Raw genomic sequence first — 24,662 nt, 5'->3', positions numbered from 1 at the left:
ACACTGATGAGGAAAGCAGCTAAAACAATCTGTCATGCGCCAACAATGTATATCATCTGTCATGTGGATTTTTAAACCACCTCATCATCCTTAATAAAATAAATTTAGAATTTTTGGGTTTACTTAATTTGTTGCATTGATTTCAGAAGATGTCAAGTTTCTTGAGGAAAGTTTGTAATAATAATACTAGTCAAAATCATCAGACAGAAATGCGCCATAATGTGAAATTTAGCATTTTGGTAAGGTTGATTTAAAACCAAATTGATTGTTTTATTTTTTTATTACTTTGACTGTTTGTTAAGCTCCAAATAAAGAAAAAAATATATAAGTGGAAGTAATTTTCACTGTAATGTCGTCTCACAGCAAGAAGGTCCCAGGTTCGAGTCCCAGCTCAACTGGGCCTTTCTGTGTGGAGTTTGCTCCGGTTTTCACCACAAGCCCAAATACATGTAGGTTAAGTGAATTGGAAAGTGAGAGTCCCCCAGACACTGGGGGTTGCGTCAGGAAGGGCATCTGGTGTAAAACCTATGCCATGTCAAATGGCTCACAGATGGTCTGCTGAGGCGACCCCTAACGGGAGCAGCCGAAAGAAGATGATGATATAAACCAAAGTTCATTGTTATATACTATATATCAGTATTATGATAGAAAATTATTCATATCGTGATATAAGATTTTGGTCATATCTCTCACCCTTAATTGGCAGTGCAGTGAAATGTTCAGTGCAGAGAAACAACACAGTAAATATTTACCCATACTTGCATATCCTGTTGCCTTGCTATGACAGTTTACTGTTGGATGCTTTTGGTTTCTGGAATGATGAATGGAAGTACAGTGTACTTGGTGCTGAGTAAGGGTGGGCAGCATTATTCTAATCTTTTATCATAAGATTTTATTATATGAGTAATTGTATATCATTGTAACTGTGTATATAACCATATAGTTATTACATTTTTTTTATTTATTTTTTTATTTATATGCACAAATAACCATAATAAAGCAAATTATTTGAAGTATCTCACAGCACACAAACAAGTGCACATTACTGTTTCGATGCACCCGAGCACTGTGTTCCTTTGGGATTTAGGGTGAAAGAGCAGGACACTACCATATTGGGCATTAAAGTGCATTCTGTGGAGCGCACGTGGGCTTGCCTTGTTAGGTAGTCAGGTCGTTGGTGTATAAACACTGGCTTAGAGAAGCAGGGGGACTGCTTAATATCTGTCTCACTGCCTTAAGAATGTTCCAAACGAGAGAGGAGGAGAAACAAGATTGGCATTTCCCATGCCGGCCTTTTGTAACCAGCAACATTCCCGGAGGGCTGGGCCGTGCCGGGTTACAGAGACACAATCACAGAGCTGGACCAGGGATTTCCTCATAAAGAAGCATGCTGGACTGCGCTAGATTGTGAAACACATAAACTCACTCTCAGAGGACTTCAACAGACCTACATACATTCTCTCAAACAGATTGGGTTCCCTATCGAGATGCACCGAAGTATCTGCCAAACATTGGTATCAGCCAATAAAAGCAATTATCTGCACTATTGCAGATCAGCTAATAGTTTAAATCAGGTGGGATTATTTTTTGTCAAAAGAGGCCAAAAAATGTCTTCAGACAATTAGCTTACAAATGTAGCTGTGTTAGATGCATCCCAAATCGCACACTTTTGCAAAGTTCTACATCAATTTGTAGTGTAAGTGGTGCGAGTAGTATTTTGACACTGAAAATGCAAAAAAAAAAGTGTATTAGAAGTACCCGGATGATGCACTTGTTGGACACTTCATACACGTGCTTGTGGCTTGCTGTATGTAGTGGAAGGGGCGGAGTTACCTGACTGCGTTGCTAGTCTGACTAAACAATTGTAAATAATAAAGAATATAGAAACAAGCGAAAATTCAGTGAAAAAATGTACAAATTACCCCATGCTCTGAATTTATATAAATGTTGTTTGTGATACAAGTGATGAACTAAGGTTGGCTAGCACACTAAAACTAGCGGTACGTTAAACAACAAATGCTTCTGTCTAAGAAAAACGTTAAGTCTTCCATTTGCGACAATACTACATTTTGAAAACTCATACTCTTTGAAAGCTTTGCACTGCTAGAATTTAATGAGGTGGAACTACCGTTAAAATTTGTAACACAACTAATTTGATTGCTCACCTTAAAGTTTGACACAGCAAGGATTATGACGAGTATGTTAAAGCAGAGGCTGCTTCAGCTAAAAAAAGGACACGCTTCATCATTCAGAATTCAGGTAATGTGAGTTAAGAACATTAATAAAATTAAAATCTGATCAAGTTAGTGTGACCCTTACAAGAGGCCATTCTGAAATAAATAATATGCTTTTTCAGGGTTTTGTTCATAACTCCGTGAAACATGAAAGGCATGTATGTAGAGATGTGTCAACCGGTAGAGACTTTGCTATACCAGTTATGCCACGGTAGATATATTTGCATGGCTTTCCGTGTGCAGGACCGCTTTATGTTATATGTGAGAATGAGTAAAATGTTCATGCAAAAATACAGAGTGGGACACATCCCAAAATTGTTATTAAGGGTTGTTAGATTTAACACGAAGCCATTATGTGTTATTCTAATTATTATTAATCAATTTAATTTAAATATAGAACATTGATGTCATATTGCTGTTGCCATCACTCGGAGCATACATTATAGTGATTTTATGGTAGGTAAGTGTTTCTAATAAGAGAAAGAAACTACCCTTACATGTGGTAAAAACACTGCAATGCATGGCCTCAAGGGGCCGTTTGCTTTATTTGGCTACAGGGACAATTCCCTCCATGGATAATTCCCCTGGAGTTAAATACATACACCGATCAGCCACAACAGGAACCCCTCGTACTGTCAAAACCAGTGCCAACCCACATCTCAGATTTGCATCTGAGATACTATTCTTCTCACCACAATTGTACAGAGTGATTATCTGAGTTACCGTAGCCATTCTCTGTTGACCTCTCTCATCAACAATGCATTTCTGTCCAAAGAACTGCCCCTCACTAGATGTTTTTTTAGCATCATTGTAAACACTAAATACTGTTGTTTGTGAAAATCCCAGGAGATCAGCAGTTACAGAAATACCCAAACCAGACCGTCTGGCACCAACAATCATCTCAGAATGCTAATCTGAGATACGGGTTGGCACTGTTTTGGCAGCACGAGGGGGACCTGCACAATAATAGGCAGGTGGTTTTAATGTTGTGGCTGATTGGTGTACATATATATTTTTTGATCTTGTCATTGCACTCCAGCTCAAAGTGCAGTCCTTATTATGATGATGGCTCATGAAACACAATTTTCTGGGGTTTGAACCCACAACCTTCACATAACCATTCCAGATCGTTAACCACCAAGCCATACCACCCCACAAAAGAAGTAAACAGTCATCAGTTCTCCAAACTGTCTCACATCCGACACACTCCTAAACAGAAGGATCAGATGCTAATGAAAATATCCTGCATAGCCAAGAACTATCCAGATCTGAGGCCAAAATACAGTTTTTCCCACTCCATCACTCTCAAAGGCATGGTAATGTTACTCTTTTGAGAGTTTTGCTACTTTTTTCAGTCCAAACCAATGAGTTAGAACATAAACACTACAAATATTACGCATGCACAAAAATATGTTAACCCAAGACAGGAAGAGGGTAGATATTACATAAAATACAGTCTACATTAGAATAAGCACATATTTTTAAACTCTGCTTAGAAATTCTGAATTTTCCCAAAACTTTTTAGATTCATGCTCTTTTAAAGGAATCATCTGAGACTGGATTTATAAGTCATGAATCATGAAGTCTAACCTTCCTGTCTGGCATTTTCCTGCAATGACCCGATATCAAAAAGAGCGACAAATGGAGGAGACAGATAGAGAGTGAATGAGTGTGAGAGAGAGAGCGAGAGAGAGAGAGAGAGAGAGGGCAGCTACCATTTGTTCCACCTTTAGAGTAGTTTGAGATGATATTGGGTGTGGCTTTGGCAGCATTTCATTACCTTAGTGACTAAATTTCCCTCCGTCTGTATAGGCCCTCTGTTTTTGATACTCCACCCCTCCCTGTGGAATGGCATTTCAAACTTGGGGAACAGAGCAAGCACTGTGTAAGAGCCGGGATGTATGGGGCTGTGTTTGCTCAAGTGTGCTGTACCTGTATGAGCAGGAATATGGATCAGAATGGGGGTTGGATAGAAGGTTTTGATGTTCTCTGGGACCCACAGACAGAGAATCTGTAGCACTATTTGCACAGGATTAGTTTTCTAAACAATGATTAGGATGCAATTATAAAACATATGTCATGCCATGCACTGATTGAATGAGATGGGAATGTTTGTAGTAGTGTTGTCAAAAGTACCGGTACTTCAGTAACAAGTCGGTACTAAAATAAAAAAAGATGTCACAATACCAGTGTTTTTGTAGTATTGAGCTCCGTCTTAATTTGGTCCCAACGTGCTGTCAGACTGACAGATGCTCCATTACTCATTTTATAATGAAATGCACAATTAATCAAATTCAAATCAAGATATGTCCTAGTGTGATTATTAAACCACAAAATGCTGCAATCTTACTCTACATTCGAGCTGCATGAGCTTTAAAGGAATGTGGGAAGCAGACCGCCCATACACTGGAAACTCCACTGCCATTGGGAATCATTCACGTTGTATGAGATAATATAAATACAAAAAAAAAAATACAAAACAGATCACTAATCCAGTGTGAAGCACATGTACACTATATATTTATATAATTAAATCACAGCACTTTAACAATCACACAGGGCCTTGTAGCGAACTGTTTATCCATCAGGAGAAGAAAGTAAAGCTTCCGGCAAACCACACATCAAAATAAAAGCACGATTCAAAATAAAACTAGATGCCTGAAACTGTATAGTAAAATGTAATATTCGTTGAGGTAATATGGTAACATTGATAATAATAATAATGAATCATATCACATATTTTTTATTTTCTTTGAAAAACATTTTATTTATTGTATTTTTTATTATTTTGAATATTTCAAAATTATTTATTATTATTATTTATTTTTTTACATGTCAATAATGTAATTTGTTTTTTACATCGGATGGGATGCCAGCAGGTAGTACAGCAATCAGAAGACTTTCGTGAGAGGTGAAGCTTTTTTTTTTAAACATAACAATAGCCATAACAGACACTCCTATTCAGACAAAATTAGATTTCTCAAGAAAGTTTTCCCGAGTTCGCCGGGGAAAAAGTATGTAATTTTCTCCTTATTTTACCAAGAGTTTTGCTAGAAAAACACAGGCATGTTCGATTTGTAAAAGATTCATGACAAAGTATGTGTGCGAAACACAAATTTGCCAAACCCCCTCAAAGACAACTAGCCCTGTTTTAATAGAGCTTATGCCAGTATTATGTCTGATAAATTGTCACAGAGTTGGAATTTAGCAAGCTTCAGTCTAAATAACTGTAAATTATCATAAGGGGTGACAATATACGTAAGTAGCCAAAATATTTTGTCAACTAATAGTCGAGAATGTTTATTCCAAAGACAGACAGAATAATTGAAAATCTCTGTCAGTTTTCTAAAAGTGCTGGTGGTCTACACCTCTTTCCAGAAGTGATAATGTAAACATTGAGGAAAAACTGGTCTTGGCAAACAGCTTTTGTTGTGTCATGTAGCTTTTTATATCAGATGTAGACACCATCATTCACATGAGCTGTCTTGGAACAAAACCTGACCTGCCTTTTGGAGTTTTGTATTGTGGTGCATGTCTGTTAGCTCTGAGATGATCTATATGCTAGTGTACACCTAAAACTCAAAGAGACAATGTCTCTTCATTGTTTCTCTATTTTAAGCCATTTCACTAGGTTTTAATAGATACACTTGCAAACCCTGAACTTCACAAGCAGTAAGCCAGGATCTGAGAGCAGTGCTGTGCAACATCAAGTATCTCATGGCAAATATTATTTGACACAGCACAGCGTAAACAAGTTTTGCCAGTGTAGAACTGTGTGTTAAAAGCACATATTTCTTCTGGGTTATTATTGGTTAAATAGGTTTGTGAAATGTACTGTTAAATTGAATTGATAAAATATGTGGACATGAAACATGATGGCTTGTTTTTTTTGTTCTTTGCAGTTTGCCGGTTAGCCTGCCACAGAAAGTGCGAGGTTAAGGTAAGGAATACAGCATGTTTTAATTGTCCTGTTAGACACTAACATATCCTAATCAGGCACAATGCGATATGATTCCAGGTACAGGATATGTAATATACAATATCTGTCCACAATTAATGTGAATTTTTTTATTTTACTGTTATGAGGAGTGGGATTTTGGTTCAGTGATTTTGCTTGCTGCGGTCACGTGCAGTTAAGACAAAAACTCGACGTTTAAAATTTACACGAAAGTGATAGCTTTCAACAATTGTCTCTTTATCTTTTCACGCTTGGTAAGGACACAGTATAACTTAACCATTTAAAATAATTTATTATATATATATATATATATATATATATATATATATATATATATATATATTGACTGTAATATTCTTGAGGTCTTCAACTTTTCAAAACAAAGTTCTTTTTTATTTTGTGTCTTCAAAACAACCCGATTGCATTGACCTTTAAAGGTCTGGTTACTTTAGTCATATTTACCATCATATTTTTCTCTGGAAGCCAAACAAATCTTCTAATAGATTTTTTTTGCTTTGATTGTTTGGACAAGCCCCTTTTTCTTGGGGAATGTTAATGTTATGCTCTAAAAACAACTTCATGCTGTCACAGTACATGTTTGGCTTGGCCAACTCTTTTCTTGTTCTAGATTTCCCTCCCCAAAATAAGGCCACTTTACTTTAATGGGTTTCTTGTATGATTGGGCTGTTTTGAAGGTAGGTTTGAAAGGAGACTAGGAGTGATTGAAAATGGTTGGAGATGTTTATAGGTAAAGGAAGCAAGACTTTTGGGGATTTTTGTATGGAATGGATGAATACAGAGCTTCTGTTTCAAAGCCTTGTGTGCAGCCTTGCTGTGTACTGCCTACAAGGCTGTCTGCAGCCTATGAGCTGTCTTCTAAGGGGCCGTTCATACCGAACGCATTTGTGCACTTAAAAAAGATAGATGGAGCGCAATTAATAGAATAGAACACAGGTTTCTCCAGATGTGTTTTAAAAGTTGAAGTTTACCTTAACACAGCATCTAAAAAATGAGGTGCTTCTGCACGAGATACTGAAAAACAGCAAGATTCAGCACAGTGCTCAAAGACACCCATCTAGTGCATCCAAAATAGCGCCGATGGACACAAAAACGTGTTCAGTGTTAACAGCCCAAAGGCAATACCCTAACTGAAATGGAACCTCATAAGTGACTGATTTTTAATGTTGCATGTTGGCAGACACTCATACAAATGGCATGAAGCAAACAGGATACTCGACTTTGAGTTTTGCGTTAGCACTTTGCTCAGTTAATGAGTAAGCATACAAATTCATAACACACAAATATTAGGCATAAGGGTCCATTTTTAATTAGATTGAACTAATCAGCTAACCAGTCATTTCCATGGCAATGAGTTGTGGCTTTAAATTTCCATCTCACTATGAATACATTCAAGAATACATCTTAAAGGCGGCATAATCATAATCATGCTGTCTGCCTTTTTGAATAGCATTCGGAAGTGCATCTATGATGTCTTACTTCCTACATAGGCAGCTCAATAGGTTTTGGAATAGTGACACTGATTATTCCACCCCATGATCCCCATGAGCTCCACATGGCAGTCGTTATAGTGTATGTTGATGGTGGTGTGTGTGTGCACAAGTGTGTGTTGGGCAGCGAGTCCTACCTACCTGCTGTGCCACTCTTCGCACCCACAGGAAATTCCAGAGGTGCAAATGGGGTACTTGTTTGCTCTGCAGATCAGTGCAAAAGTTACTGATCAAACATCCCTGTGCACTGTACATCAGAAATTGTACGATAGAAATTGGAGTGTTTTCCAGTGTTATTAGTGGTCCATCCATCCATCCATCCATCTTCAACCGCTTATCCGAAGTCGGGTCGCGGGGGCAGCTGCTCCAGCAGGGGGCCCCAAACTTCCCTATCCCGAGCCACATTAACCAGCTCTGACTGGGCGACCCCGAGGCGTTCCCAGGCCAGTGTGGAGATGTAATCTCTCCACCTAGTCCTGGGTCTTCCCCGAGGCCTCCTCCCAGCTGGACATGCCTGAAACACCTCCCTAGGGAGGCGGCTAGGGGGCATCCTTACCAGATGCCCAAACCACCTCAACTGACTCCTTTCAACGCAAAGGAGCAGCGGCTCTACTCCGAGCTCCTCACAGATTACTGAGCTCCTCACCCTATCTCTAAGGGAGAAGCCCACCACCCTTCTGAGGAAGCCCATTTCGGCCGCTTGTACTCGCGACCTAGTTCTTTCGGTCATGACCCAACCTTCATGACCATAGGTGAGGGTAGAAACGAAAATTGACCGGTAGATCGAGAGCTTTGCCTTTCGGCTCAGCTCTCTTTTTGTGACAACGGTGCGATAGAGCGAGTGCAATACCGCCCCTGCTGCCCCGATTCTCCGGCCAACCTCCCGCTCCATTGTCCCCTCACTCGTGAACAAGACCCGAGGTACTTGAACTCCTTCACTTGGGGCAAAACTTCATTCCCTACCTGGAGTACGCACTCCATCGGTTTCCACCCCATCGGTAAATACCAAAATTAGTGGTATTTAGTGTAAATGTATCTGTTAGAATGTAATATTGGCATACAATAGGTCAGTTTTTTATCAAGATAAATACTGCTGTTATATGTGTAAAGTTGTATTTTTAGAAAGATTTTGCCTCCCTAAATTGCTTTGGTGTAGTATATTAAAGTGGCTAACTACTTTTTAAAAAGGGTAGCTTGACTTTAGTGTTACTACTTTAAATTAGTCGCTTTTGGATAAAAGTGTCTGCTAAATGAAGAAATGTAAATTAGGAGTAGCTTGTAGCAAAATACAGTTTTTAAAGCAGTTTGTATGTGTTCTCTTAAAGACCATCAAGGAAGATATTGTGTCTGATTCAGGAGCACAGCAGTGACACCCTGAAGCTCTCTTGATTAAGTGGCGATTAAGACTCAAAAATGCTCTAGAACTGTTTAGAGATGTGTCATAACTTCCCCCACCAAAATCACGGAGGAATTTCCGCCCTTGTTCCTAAGAATGGCTGCAGTTTGTTTCCTGCCATTAGATACCAAATGTAAATAATGTTTAATGATTCAGAGCTTGCCTTTTGGAATCTTATTATTTTTTTTTTTACTATAGTTTTTTTGCTATTTATGAAAGAATAGTATTGTGTTGTCAGTGTATTACTTTACAACTAATCATGCAAGTAAAATATAAAAATTCTCTATGTGTGATAAATAACAGACTTTAAATCCTAGTGTCTTATTTTTGTCTTATGTCTGTTTTTGTTGTGTTGATCTTTTAAATTTTTACCTTGTTTGGTGTGCTTTCTTGGCCAGGTCTCCCTCGAAAAAGAGATTTAATCTCAAGGGACTTCTTGGTTAAATAAAGTTTAATAAATAAATAATGGCAATTATACAATCAGAATTAAATTTTGTGTTGCCAGACGTCAATAGGATAAATCCCCAATCAGAACTTTACTCATGCACAGTTTAGAAATATTCTGCCAGTGTTTTATTTGCGCAATCTGTCACGATTGAGAGCTGACACGTGCTCTCGAGCAATCTCTCCACTGTGAAATGGCTGGGTGTTGTAAAAAACACTGACTAACAGGTATGTTGGAGTTTAGTGATGGGTTGATCTGGGATGGCTTAAGGGTGAAGAAATGATCAGAGAATGTACATTTTTGGGTGAAATATCCCTTTTAAAATAAGAGAACACAAGGTAAGATACTGCGATGACTAGTGTGCAGTTACAACGTGTGTTAAAAGCAGATTTTTACAACAGGTTTTCGTCCCTCAAATGCTTGTGTATGTAGAACTGCTTTCTTTACCTCTATTTAAGCATCCTTAATTGAAAAAGCCCAAACTTCCATTACTAGTTTGCTTATTGGAGTGGTTACAACAGCTTCTTTTACTGATCTCATGTGGATTCTATTCATAAACATAACAAATACAAGAAAAAGCTTGGAAAATAGACAAAACATATATTGCCATATTTATTTACTATATGTTCCATCATTCAAAATTATATTTGTATGTTTTTTGTGGAAGTTACAAGGATAATATACAAAGGTCCATGTCTTGTGGCCTGTGAGGTATGCATGATGTAATAACATCTTCTAATGTTCATATTTGGCAAATGGACATTAGAAGTCTTGGCAGTGTCCTCCCCTGTTCTTGATTCATGTAACTTGCACAATTTGAGAGTATTTAAGAGTATTCAGTGGACATGAAATCTAATAATGTATATAGGTTGTCACGATTAAATAAGAATTATATGGCAATAACATGATTATTAAATGAAAATGATACCGGCCGCGAGGTCACTGGCAATTTTTGCGTGATTCCCCCCCTTACAAAGGAAAGTTTGACCCAGCCATCCCCCTTGAAATTCTTTTTTACAAATCGACCTCTGGTCATAATGCTTCAGATGGACAGTTTCCCCACTAAAATGCTATGCCATAAATCTCCCCTTCCATATTTGGAGAAGACTTGCACGTGGCCCCTGTGTAACCTCTGCCACTTAAAACAAATGCTCAGACCATTTGCATTGGCCAGACTTTGCGGCGATCTGGCTCTGGTCCCCTGGCTGATGGAATGATGGAAGAAAAACAGTACATGAACACAGATATGACATTGCCAACAGACATGGGCTGAAGTACACTGTGCCTAAAATAGAAATCAGAATTTCAGTTTAATTGCTCTTTTGGTAATGGTTACAGGTTTCTGATTCCAGAAAGTACACTGCAAAACATATTCACATGCAGACCCTACTGAAAAATAAGAACAATTAATTAGCTGGTAAAATGGTTAGTTTATAGGCATTTTGGCACTTTTCAGCTCGTCAGACTAGGAGACCAGCTTGCCCTATTGTCAATCTCTTTTTCTTTAACTAACGCAATTCCTCATTTCCACAAAGCCTGCTTTTACAATGGGTCGGAAATGAGCGCGCACTTCTGCAGTTCACAGAGGGTTCATTGCGCACTGGCATGGAGCAAGTTTAGGCACTAAAATTCCAAAGGCTGGAAAATGAAGTGACAGTCTCTGGGTAATTGTAAATATAGGCAAGTGAGGTTAAGTGGGAGAGTAAATTATTCATTAGACTCAAAGGCCAACTAATTTGATTCGTGAGTGCGGCCAACACAGGTGAATAGTGCCAAGGCACTGCTGAGAGAGCCAGCGTGTTACAGTCAGATGGTAATTACTGGACATGCCAGATTAAATCAATGTGCATTACAAGGTGTGAGAAAACATGCAGTCGAAGACCTCAGACCTGCAGCTTCATTTTAGGTGGACGAGCTAAAATCTGTTCTGTGAGCACTTGACCAATCCACACTAATTGCTCTTTCTATTGAACAGTAAAACACAAAAGGAAAAACTTGTCTATTTTTTTCTGCTCTAGATTCAATACTAAGTAAATAATCAGAGAATTTAGATTTTTGTGTGAACTAACTCTTTATTGTATGTGCCCGTCATTATAAGGAAAGACGAAAAAATCATTGATCATTCTATAAATCGATTTAAAAAAAGAATATCTGCAATAAATCGGTTATTGGACTTTTCCACCACCTTGGTTATTGGTATCAGCAAGATCCACTGTTGGTCGACCTCTATAGATCATAATGTGAAATTTGTGTATCCAAAATTACATAATAAAGCCAAAACAAGTTATTTTTATATTATCTAGACAATATGCACTTTGTATTGAGCTTCCAGCTTATCTTTTTTCTACCTGATTTTAAAATATTTGAGAAATGTTTTCAGATCTATTTAAATTTATAACACTTTTCACAATACATATTGTTTTAAAACAGTTTAATACAGAATAGTACCATAAACCAATTTGCAAGCTCAAGACAACAGTGATAATTAAAAACTTTTTTAGAAATATTCCAGTATTCCAGGGTTCAGCAACCTTTTTGACATGGAGTGCCATTTTTTTATTTTCCTGGTCAATGGCTGGGCCGTCTCAGATTTTGAACCCACGATGTGGGTATATGTTTTCTCTTTTGATCATTTTATATAATTTTGCGTGTGACCATGGTTTAAAGAGGGTGTACCTGTATGCTGGGTTGGAAATCTCAAGTTTTAATAGTGGTGTTTTCCTTATTACATGACGTTTTCTGAAAGCAAAAAGGACTTATGAAACACAGAATGAAGGCTGTCATCCGCATAGCTTGACCAAAGCAAAGCGGGCACGTTTACTCGTGCGGTTAACCAAAAGTGAAGCGGCTTGTGATGCGCTAATGGCTTGCGCGAGCGAGTCTGTTTGGTACCGGTATACTACAGTCTCATCACATTTGTACTTTTTGTTTATCCTCCCATTCAGCTCATGAAAACACGCATGACGCATACGTACATGATTGTATGAAGATATAGATTGGAATGCAGGTGCAGAATTTCATATGAATAAAATATTCTACTCATCTCTCGCTGTTGCTGGCATGCCAGTGATTACCCCTCTGCTTGCCATAGGTTGCTGACCCCTGCTGTATACAAACTGTTGTTGAACATACAATATGTATTTTGCAAGGAAGGACAGATGAACATTTAGTCCTTATTGTTCAAATACATTTTGTAAAAGATTTTCTGCTAAGTTAATACAGTTCCCATAGTGGTCCCATTGCGGCCCCCTGGGGGTCCCCAGACCCCACTTTGAAAACCCCTGTATTAAGCTACTTGAGGATAGGAGAAAGTATTTTAACATCAAAACAATTACACACATCACCCTGAAATGCTTGTTTAAATGGTGCTGGCTCTTGACAGAGCAAGAAATATGATCACAATGTTTAAGAAAAACTTCCTACTGAACCTGTGGAGCAGCAGGCTTCAAATATTCTCACTGCTTTGTAGCAAACAGGAGAGTCAGTCAGTTTGGTCATTTTGGTCTATGAAGCAAAACCTTTATCCCAATTTGGTGTTCCACAAAGGCTATGGAATTACTGCGCTCTAATGCCATTGTTAGTGTTCCAGCTGTGCTTTCTACAGTACTATGTATAGAATCTTCTTTTCCTACTTTTCTGAATACTTTTACGTCTGAACCCAAATTGCTGAAACGTGGCTTCATATTATTAAAATGATGAAATCGTTAGGCCAAAACGCACTATACACAAGTATGTGAAAACAGACGATTCTAGTTATGCATGATTGATTTCTCCTGCTGTTATGTTCTGAAATGTGTCGGAGCACAATTCTCAACTCAAGTTTATGTTGCATTCTCAGTGTTGCCTCCAGGGGTGCTATTGTAATACTCACATTATTGTTAACTTCTACAGGCAGTTTTATCTTACAGATCAACTACTGTCATGGCAGAGCAACAGTTTGAAGAGATTCTTACACTAAATTTTAGCTGAAAGGTAAGTGTTTATATATAGCTTCCTATACAATACACTAAGTTTAATGGCACAGACATTTTGATGGTAAATCAATCAACCCCCTTGAGTACTGAGGATTTAAAGTGCCACAGCAATGCAAGAATACATGTGACTGAGGCTAACATCTCCTTTTGTGTTCGACGAATAAAAGAATGTCGCATTTGGAACAAATTGAGGATGAGTAAATGGTGACATAATTGTAATTTTTATGTGAACTATCCCTTTATATGTTGGGCTTTGGATTTAGAACTGAGCTGGAGGGGGACTTCTCTATTTAGACAAGAAAATATTACCACATGCGTCATGAGTAAGGTTCAGGCCAGCTTGCGGCAGGAGGCAAATGAACTAACTTTGACCACCGTAAAATGTCTCTTTCCTAAACAGCTAAGCACTCTTTCCCAGTCATTTCCCGTTGTTTCTTTGGACACTGTAAAAGACCGGAACACATTGTTAGTCCTGGCGTGATGTTTTGAATACATTGCATTGTATTTTATGATGCTTCACCTCATTTCCTCAGTGCAGTGTTCTTTGGTTTCAGCTGAGGTATCAAAGGATTGACCCGCTGCTAACAAGAGACTTATAACCTCACCATGTTTATTTACTTTGCCATTTGAGGAGAGCAATTTTGCTCCTTAGTTGGTTAGACCTGCTGGAGTTTTGCTAGGAGCCAAATGCCTCCTACTGTGTATTTGGCTGCACAGGAGCAGGGGTGTAATGCAATTTTGTGAAATGCACTTCATGGTTATACTTATGTATTATTTTGGGGAATTTGTACTTTACAGGGGTACTATTAAAACTAAATGCTTGTATGCTTAGCTAGATTTTAGTTACTTAGTTTACATGTCAACTTGACTTAAATCTTTCCTCTCGTCTGTATGATCTCATTAATATACTCTGTTTAGCTATTTGTAAGCTAATATTCCTGACATTTAAGCATACATTTTTATACATTTGGATAGACACTAAAACGTACAGACATTTTGAAAGCATCTAAAATGTAAAACTTTTTATGTACTCCATGACGGCACTGTTATATCTCATTAAAACATGCTGTATACATCACAGAATACGGCATGTCGCAAACAATTATGAGGCAAGTGAGAGCCAATGAGAATTCAACATCACTGACGTAAAACTTGTGTTGTGCTTTTTGAGGCGGCAGTGTTTTAATTTTGAAAAAGAAACCAATGCGGGCTGATGGGTACGGCGGGCGCTATGGCAAATGGACACAGATTGTTGAATAAAATGCTTGAAATTGGATCTTCTTCACACGAAGCAATCTGAAGATTTGGATTACAGCGAACAAATAAAATGTATTACTTTTATGATTGTTATATGGTGCTCTTGTGGGTTATTTTGTTTTTGTTTTTTATTATTTTTGAAAACCATAGCAAACAAAATAAAATATGAAATGCCTGATTAAACGATTACAGAATTTGTATTCATTTAAAAAAGTTTACGTTTATTCTTGTTTACTGTGATATAAACCGTAAAAACATTGATTAGGGCTGCAGAAATCACACAGAACCGAATGAAGCCATTGTAATTTTAAATTGGGTAAATACATCAATTACATTAAATAAATGTGATGGCATTTAACATTTAAAGCTACACTATGTAACTTTGTGCTCTCTAGCCAAAATTGAAATTGCAAGCAATTTGCGGAAGATCTCTTTACCTCTGTCGTGTTTCGGCCATGCTCTTCATGCAGATTAATCTCATGATTTGAGCTTATTGCCTAGGTGAGATCATGACTGGAAGGTATTCAGAGCCGGGGTAATGATGTGCTATTTTCATGTTGCTGTTATTATGTTAATAAATTAAACATTTAAAATGAAATATTACTTGCTTTGGTGAAGATAAATAACACTCTCTTTTGTATATTTTGAATGAATGAATTTGACATGTATAGCGCTTTTCTGACAGTACAGTCAAAGTGCTTTTACACTGATAACAAACCACCACCAGTTACCAGCATATTTGAATGATTATTCAAGTGTTTTATCTACTATTAATGTTTTAATTGTACTACATTTATCAATTTAAGAGGTGAAACTTGTGATATGTGATATTAGTCTTGTCAACGAAATCACTGACGGAAACGTTCATTGACGAAGGGGTTTTTGATTTCGTCAATGATAACAAAGTCGAGACGAAAAAGGCGCATCTTGAAGATTATTAAATTATTTGATTAAAGCATACTGTTGACAAAAATATGATGATACTGTAAGATATTAACAGTGCAAGATATAAACAGAAGAATAAACTTCTTGAGAATCTGTAAATAGGCCAGAAATTAGCTGCGTGAGTGAACATGCTAACACATGAACTGCTTTAAAATGGGATAAGTACCTTATTCAAACGCATCCTATTTATTCACACAAGATTCATCAATATATCCACAACAATTATGGAGCAACTTACAGCCGTAAGTATATGAACTTTAGTATATAAACCGTTCATACATTTTGTGTTTCGCTACGTTTTCTGCTTCAGTTGTTGTGGTGTTGATTCACATTGTTTCTAGATTATTGTGCAGAGTGACCAGATGCATTTGAAATAATAAAAAAAATCTTCATTGGCCAAACAAAATGTACTTGATCACAAAAACCCAAATTTCACAGTTGTTTGTCCCTGGCACAAAATGACCAGCTAACATCATTTCACTAATAATATAATCAGCACCTGGGAAAGTGAACGAGTACTAGTCAGGTGAAATCACTCTATCATTCTGATTGGATTATAAGAGCAGACTGATTGCTATAAAAGCAGGGAAGATGTGCTTCCAATCATTATGTTGTTCGCAATGGTTACCTCTAAAGAAAGATGTGCAGCCATCATCGCTTTGCATCAAAATGCCCTCACATGCAAGGAAATTGCTGCAAAGAATATTGCACTTGAAAACATTTAAATCTTTTTACTGGATACATAAAATCCATTTATGGATCATCAAGAACTTCAAGAAGAGAGGTTCAACTGCAGTGAAGAACACTTCAGGACATCCCAGAGTGTCCAGCAAGCACAAGGACCGTCTCCTCCTGAGGAGTCAGATAAGGAATCGTGTCACCACCAGTGCAGAACTTGCTCAATATTGGAATTGCTTTTCTACAACATAGATACATCATGATCGGTAAACACAAGGGTAATGTTCAGTTAAGGACATTGTTTTGAACACACATTATTTGTGTACTCAGTCAATAGTGGCAATTTGTTCATTTTTAACCAAAATCTTACATTGTGCAGCTTTAACTAATCTCATTTGGTTAAAAATGTGTATATTTTTACATGATGTCAAAACGTTAATATTGTACATTTCTGTATCTATGCAAAGTAAGCAAATGTACTTTTGCTAGAACCAAACTTCACATAAGAAAACATACAAATTCTCATGAGATCACGTTGCACATACATGTACTTTCACAAAGGAATAATTCACCCAAAAATGAAGACAGTGGTCATTTATTCACCATTATGCTGGTCCAAAACTTTCTTTATTCTGTGGGGCACAAAAGAAAATGTTGGGCAAAATGTTAGCCTCAGTCCTCATTCATTTTCATTGTTGGAAAAGAGATACAATGCAAGCGAATGTTGACTAAGAATAACATTCTGCCCAGCATCCCCTTTTGTGATTCACAGAAGAAAGAATGAGTTTCACATGGATTTTGAACAACATGGTATAGGTTTTTATTTCTGGTTAAACTATCTCCTTAAATATAATTTCTCAGTGCTTTTTACGCTTCTGCTCAGAAGCATGTTTTTCCATCATAGTTGGGGCTCAAAATATATACTTGTTTCTATTCTAGTTCTCACCATGTTGAACATACTGAGCTTTTAAAGACATAAATGTCTGAGTGAGGACAAACGGAGGAACTAGGTGTTGACAGAACAATGATGGGTCGTCTTCCAAAGCTGAATACCCTGCTAGCCAAGATGAACATGGGTGACTCAGAACTGGGTTTGGTCATTGGGGAGATGACCTGGGTTGGGAGGGTGTTTTCCCCTTGTACAGGAAAAGCTCCACCCCGTCCACTGAACGCTGGTGTCAAGTACACATGGTTCCAGGCTGAGAAGCACATGTGCAGGGAAGGTTTCCAAGTTGTTCTCACATATTCAGTGTGACGTACTTCAAGTGATTTGGGTTAAAAAAGAAAATGCTCTGGGTAATTTTGTATTTATTTCTCACTTTAATTTGCTGACAAACCTAGAAAGCTTTTCAGTCTTACTAAAATTAAACGAAGAACAAAGTATGTATTCAGCATATGTATGTGAAATCGATGTTGTATCTGTGTATTTTATCATTCTAATGCTGTCACAGACAATAATGCTACCTGGTATCAGAATCACGTTATTATACCTACATTTTGTATGTGGCTTATTGTACAGTACATATCGCAGCAGTTGTCTGATTAAATGAACACTAGAGGCACTAAAACAACAAAAGAACAACAAACATGAGTAAAACGGCAGATTATCAGTTCATAAACACTTTTCGCTCTGTTCCTCACACAATTCTATCTTATGACATTTTAACATTTACTGTAAGGCGATGCATTGCAAGCTTGTGCAATCAAATTGCACAGTAGCTGAAGGACTGGGGTACAACAAAACAATATGGTAGCTTTAGCAATTGCATTTCTCATCTCACATTTGCTTATCTGACACTGTTAGTTAGATTTAGGTTTATGGTTTAGGGTAGGGAGATTCATTTTGCTGATTTAAAACACAATAGCACAGTAATCTTAAAAACCTAATCTGTTTGGGGGAAAATATTATTTTATTTTAGAGCCACACAGTGGACATTTTACCTCCGAACTGCCACAATATTAAGTGTTTGGAGCAACATAATATAATTTATCAAAAATGATGCTAGTCATGTCATTTTCATGAGATCAGGATGTAATTATAGCAAATGTAGTTTTGTTTCACAGGCCTGTCTTTTCATATATTGACAAATTGAGTGATGTTTTCTGGCTAGATTTATCACCGTTCTTTATCAGAAGAATCTGATCAAAGTAAATTATACCATCAAAATTCCCAATTACAGCTTATATTCATATAAATATGCATCCCAAAAAGATTCTGAAATTGGCACGTGCTTAAAGTCATTCATTTTTTTCAAAAGAAAATCCTGTTTCCCACTGATAATTACACTTTGTTGTGTCACTCAAGTTTTTTCAACGTAAATATGATAATTCCGACTTGACATGAATGCATAATTTTATTGTGGTTGCATCACTTTTAGGAAAATAATAATAATAAAAAATAAAAAAAAAACTGTGTTATATTTAGCATCTTCAAAGTAGTCACCCTTTGCCTAGAATTTGCAGACATTTTAAAATGTTTGACACTTCTTGAGGTGTCACCCTGGGTTGCTTTTTAAATGGTATTGAAGTTCTCCTCATCTATGTTGGGCACTTATTGGCTGCTTTTCTTTATTATTTGGTAATCAATTTCAAAAACTTATTTCTTTCTTTTATTTTTTATCTTTGAGTCTACTAGCACCATTGTTAACATTTTAAAAAGCACATGATTCAGTATACAGCATGGTTTGGGAATTTGCTTATAATGTTTAGAGCGTGACAGAGGTGTGGTTGACAGGAAGGGTATTTTGTGGGTTCTGGGCAGTAAGCTCTCCTGTATACAGACTTTCCTTCTCATAAGGTTTTACAGCAATGGTGGTTTAGTACAAAAACAAACTTTCACACATTTGGAATTTAGTGAATAAGACTCTGGTCCTCTGGACAATCAGCATCATTCAGCACACTCTAGGGTACCAGATAAGAGTGCTGGTGTGCAACAATGACTTGCGCTTTTCTGAGTTTGTAGTTCTTGTTGTTCACATCAAAGCTTTGCAAAGATTAGAGAATATTTATGTGGCATTAAGTGTTGGTATCTTTCTTTTAGCTGGGCCAAAAGGCTGTATGACCAAAATCTTTCATAATGGTAATTGCATATGTTGCTATTAATTTGCTGGATACTCAGAAGAAAAAGACACTACATGCACAAGAGTTGCACACTCTAATATTTCGTTGGACCGCCTTTAGCTTTGATTACGGTGCACATTGTTTTGAAAACCTTATCAATATTCATTGTTGGGATAACCTGGTCATTCAGTACATTCTGGTAGTCAGCTGACTGCCGCATACCTTGCTGATTGAAGCAACCCCAGTTCAAAACACTGCCTCCAGAGGCTTGTACAGTGGGCACTAGGCATGACAGGTGCATTGCTTCATGTGCTTCCCTTCATGCCCTGACATGTCCATCGCGTCAGAATAGGGTAAATCTGGACTCATCAGACCACATGACCTTTTTCCATTTCTCCACAGTCCAATCTTTATGCTCTCTTAACAAACTGAATTAGTTTTGTCCCGATTAGCCTCATTATCAAGTGGCTTTCTTCTGTGGCCACACAGCTGTTTAGTCTCAATCCTGTAAGTTCTCGTCGCTTTGTGCATGTGGAAATGCTTTTACTTTCAATATAGCCAGGAGCAATTTATTACTTATATGATCTCCGATCTCGATCATTCAAGATTTCAAGACTACATGTCTTCCACGAAGCTGATGGTTCACCACTATCATTCTAGGTTTTGACTGGACAGTTCTTAACCCAATTCCAGTGATTTCAGCAATCTCCTTAGCAAACACAATACAATCTTTTCCACAACCACGGGATACGTCTTCCGACAAGAAATGAGAAGCTACACGCTGCATCAGTTAGGGGTCAAATAATTGTTGCCAGCTGACACATATTAATCACTACAATAATTACAGCATTTATTAATCTTTGTTAATGTTAGTTAATAAAATATTTTTTTTCATAGTTTGTGTTAGTTCATAGTGCATTTAACTAATGTTAACAAATACAACTTTTGATTTTTAAAATGTAAATGCTGAAATTAACATTAACTAAAATTATTAAATGCTTAATACATAATGTTCATTGATAGTTAATATTAACTAATGTTGTTAACAAATGGAACATTACTGCAAAGCGTTACTGTTGTTTCTACTGTTGTTAATCATTTAAGTTGAATTGATACAATTTTTTATCAAACAATAGCTCAGCTCAAATAAAGATGCTAACTGATTCTAGGTCAGTCATTAAACTTATTACATGGCTTTTTGGATACTCGATTCTGATTAGTCAAAGGCGCCATCCAGCGATCAGAAATTGCTCTGTAACAACCGCAAATCCAAGCAAATCAATGTTTCATGTACATTTATAATATACATATACAGCTTCTTAATTCTCATTTAATTCTTCACAGGAATGCATATATACCTGCACTTCAGCTGCACATGCTCAAGCAGAAAAGGGTCCAACTCTACCAAAGGGGACACAGATCACCCAAATGGTGACATCACAGGAAACCACTATTTGCAAAAACCATTAATAATAAAACAATATAATTATAAAAATAATAATAATAAAAAAATCTATTAATTCTTAATAACAACTATTTAAATGCCCCCATATGTTCCCTATGACCAAGAAAACATGATTCAATGATTCAAACAGCAAGGGAATTATTCAAACAGCAAGGGATTGTGGGTAGTCCCCATAGCCACAAATTGTACTCAAACTTTTGAGTTATTAACACTTAAAAATCTTAAGTATATGGAGTTGTGAGCCCAAAACTTGAGCCCAAAACTTGACATTTCAAGTAATACTTAAGACAACTTGATTTCTGCAGTAATGACAGCTTTAGGATTTACAGTGTTGTGTTAAAAAACACTAATTTTATCAAATTGATTGTTCAGACTCAGAATTCTGATAAGTTACTCTCAAAGTTGTTGTAAAACCAATATACACACACTTGTGGCCACACAATAACTGGATTCTAATAATGCAATAAGTTACATCAGTGCTTGGCAACTCTTCCAACTATTGTAAACTCTGCCTTTTGCTGTGTGTGACAACACCCCTTTATAACAACCTCATGATCAGTCACAGGGTTCCCACGGTCATGGAAAACCTTGAAATAAGTGAATTTTAATAAAACTTTTATCAGGGTATTTTTAAATTATTTCCAGGCTTGGTAAAGTCATGGATATTTCTATAGTTTATGACATTTTACTAGTTTTCCTCTGCTCTTTTTTTGTATTTTGTCTATGTTGTTTGTATGTAGAGGTTTTATTTTCTTTTTGCAATGCTCCATGTTTCTTTGTTGCTCTCACATGTAAATAACGTACCTGTCATTCATCTATTTTAGTAACTACTATCATACCTACCAGCTACTTTATATAATCTGTTACCCATTTTGACAATGGCTTTGTTGATTCCTAACACAAGCCTGAGTGTTTTGTAGTTGTGCTTTTATCTGACTGCAAATTATGTGGCCATGCAGTAAGCTGTGTCGTCATGCCTCATTTGGAGACAGTACTCAGCAAGCTGTACTTTAGAAGTGGCTTACTGTTCCCTGCAACCTGTCAGTTTATGAGGCTGGACGGAGCCTTTACTGTAGGACAGGCCATTGATTCTCAGGGAGCTTTTACTAGCACAGTAGAGGGCTGTTGTCTCCTACTCTTACTCCTGGCAGAGTCTTTCAAGATCATTTCATATCCAGTGGTCTGTCTCTCATCCTAGCAACTTATTTCAGAAAGGACTAAATTTACCCTCTACCCACTTTTTGGAATATAAAATAATATACATTATGTTTTGAAGTGGTTTACTTTGCTTTACAAATAATATTTGTACATGTTCAGAAGAAAATATGCGTGTTGCTTTTCCATGTAATACTCAGGGCATTGCTATCTGGTTGCAAGGGTGGTCTGGGTGATTGCTAGATGGATGTTTAGAGGTTACCAAAGCGCTGTGTCCCAATCACCCATTCACATACACACTCATACACCATTGGCGGCAGAGCTGCCATGCAAGGTGCTAGCTTGCCATTGAGAGTTCAATGACTTGCCCAAGGACACTTCGGCATGTGCAGTCGTGTGGACCGGGAATCGAACCACCAATTCTGCGATTAGAAGCCGACCCACTCTACCCCCTGAGCCACAGCCACCCCAGTCAAAATACTCTTTTAAAATGTCAACTTGGAGTTATATATTTAATTAGCGTGACATTAAACAGTTTGATATACATTTATATTAAATAAATACACTACCGGTCAAAAGTTTGGAAACACTTTGTCACGAACACAGAGAGCGCCTCCCTCTCCAGTCATCGGAGATCTGATTCACCAGAGTATTGATCGCTAGAGCTACATTTCCCATAAACCCGCATACCTAGGTCTGATTACTCTACAGCTGTTCCCTGTTTCCCACGCTCTATTTAAAGCCGTTCAGTTCATTCATTCATTGCGAAGTCTTGTTTGCTCCGGCTACATTACCAAGCAAGTTACCCTCTGTTTACCCTTCTAGTTATTCTGTGTACCGTTCCAGCCTGTTGTTTAGACCTTGCTAGTTTGCCGCCTGCCTTGTTAATCTCTTGCCTGTTCCGTTCTACGATTGTTTGCTGCCTGTCCAGACCTCTGCCTGTTCTAGTTACTCTTCTGCCTGCCTACTATATTCTCTGTTTGCCTGCCTTTGACCCTGCCTGTATGATTTGTGTTCTGTTTATAATAAATCACCGCAGATGGATCCCAACTTGCCTGAGGCTTCATTACAGAAGACTTTGCCACACCATGATCCAGCGGTTATTTCACGCATGACGGAGGAACTCACAGCCCAAGCTAATCAGCTGTCAGCGCAACAACAACAACTCGTTCGGCTTACGGCAGCTTTTGAGGAGATGATGCGCTCCATGCAGGTACTACATCAGCCGGCACCCGCTATAACTCAAGCCAGCTCGGCGACGACCGCCACGCCCCTCTTAGTAACCTCCGCGAGTCCGCGACTCACGCTGCCCGAGAAGTTTGACGGCTCACCGTCGAAATGCAAGGGGTTCGTCATGCAATGCTCCTTATTCCTCTCTCAGCAACCGGCACTTTACCCCACTGACGAAAGCAAAATTCTGCTCATGAACTCCGTCCTCACTGGCAGAGCGCTCGACTGGGCGACCGCATTGTGGACCAACCACGGATTTGCTCAATTTACCTTCGAATCCTTCCGACAAAGTCTGATTGATGTTTTTGATCACCCTGAGGGCGACAAGAACGCTGGCGAGCAACTTCTGGCTCTCCGCCAAGGCAAGCGGACAGCTGCGGACTACGCACTCTCCTTTCGAACCCTCGCAGCTCAAACCGTCTGGCTCGAATCCACGCACAAACTCCTTTTCCGGCAGGGCCTTGATGCAGAACTCCAGTCCGAGCTGGCTTGTCGTGACGAAGGTATCTCTCTTGAGCAGTTCATAACCTTGGCTATCTGCATAGACAACCTTATCCGTTCCAGACGCCCAGCCCGGTGGACGACACCTCTCTCGCCGGTGCCCCAGACAACCCACACTTCAGAACCTATGCAGGTCGACCGGTCACACATCTCTCCCGAGGAAAGGGAACGCCGTTACACCAACCGCCTCTGTCTCTATTGCGGTCAAGCTGGACATCAGCGCGTCAACTGCCCGACGCGTCCCTCACAAGCTTCACGTCCTGGGGTGAGTCTGCTCGTTTCCTCTACGTTGCCAGGCACCTGTCTCGAGGTGCCCATTAAAATAACCTTCCGGTCAACCAATACTAACACCCAAGCTTTGATTGACTCGGGGGCAGCGGGGAATTTTATCGATGAGTCGTTCTGTGTACAGTATCAAATTCCTCTGACGGCGTGTAATCCTCCTTTGACAGTGGCGGCGCTAGATGGTTGTCCCCTGGGATCCGGCAGAGTGTGCTACACCACCCGTGACCTCCTCATGCAGGTGGGGGCACTTCATACTGAAATTATTTGCTTCTACGTCATCCAGTCTCCTCGCAACCCTGTGATTCTTGGCTTTCCCTGGCTCCGACTACACAACCCACGAATTTCCTGGTGGGATAATCAGCTCACGCAGTGGGGGGCCACCTGTTTTATGAGATGCCTACGCTCCAGCCGACCTACCCCCGTGGGGGCTGCCCACGTCATAGGGAACTCCGACGCTGTCTCTGCGATTCCTCAGGCATACGCCGACCTCAGTGAGGCCTTCAGCAAGGCCAAGGCGTCACAACTCCCACCACATCGTTCCAGCGACTGCGCCATCGAGCTGCTCCCCGGA

General features: G+C 38.6%; 1 protein-coding gene across 6 annotated transcripts in view; it reads left to right on the top strand.

Annotated features, from left to right (window-relative positions):
* tns1b (tensin 1b) overlaps window positions 1-24,662 on the top strand; it is a 343,137-nt gene that overhangs the window by 142,889 nt on the left and 175,586 nt on the right. For all 6 annotated transcript variants that reach the window (XM_052147959.1, XM_052147963.1, XM_052147962.1 and 3 more), the window contains exon 3: window positions 6,137-6,174. In XM_052147959.1, coding sequence (XP_052003919.1) covers window positions 6,137-6,174 — 38 coding nt within the window. The remainder of the gene's footprint in view (window positions 1-6,136; window positions 6,175-24,662) is intronic.

This window comes from Xyrauchen texanus, chromosome 18, assembly GCF_025860055.1.
Source record: "Xyrauchen texanus isolate HMW12.3.18 chromosome 18, RBS_HiC_50CHRs, whole genome shotgun sequence".
Taxonomy (NCBI): domain Eukaryota; kingdom Metazoa; phylum Chordata; class Actinopteri; order Cypriniformes; family Catostomidae; genus Xyrauchen; species Xyrauchen texanus.
The sequence above is the reverse complement of the archived record's forward strand: the minus strand, read 5'-3'. Positions and strand labels throughout refer to the sequence as shown.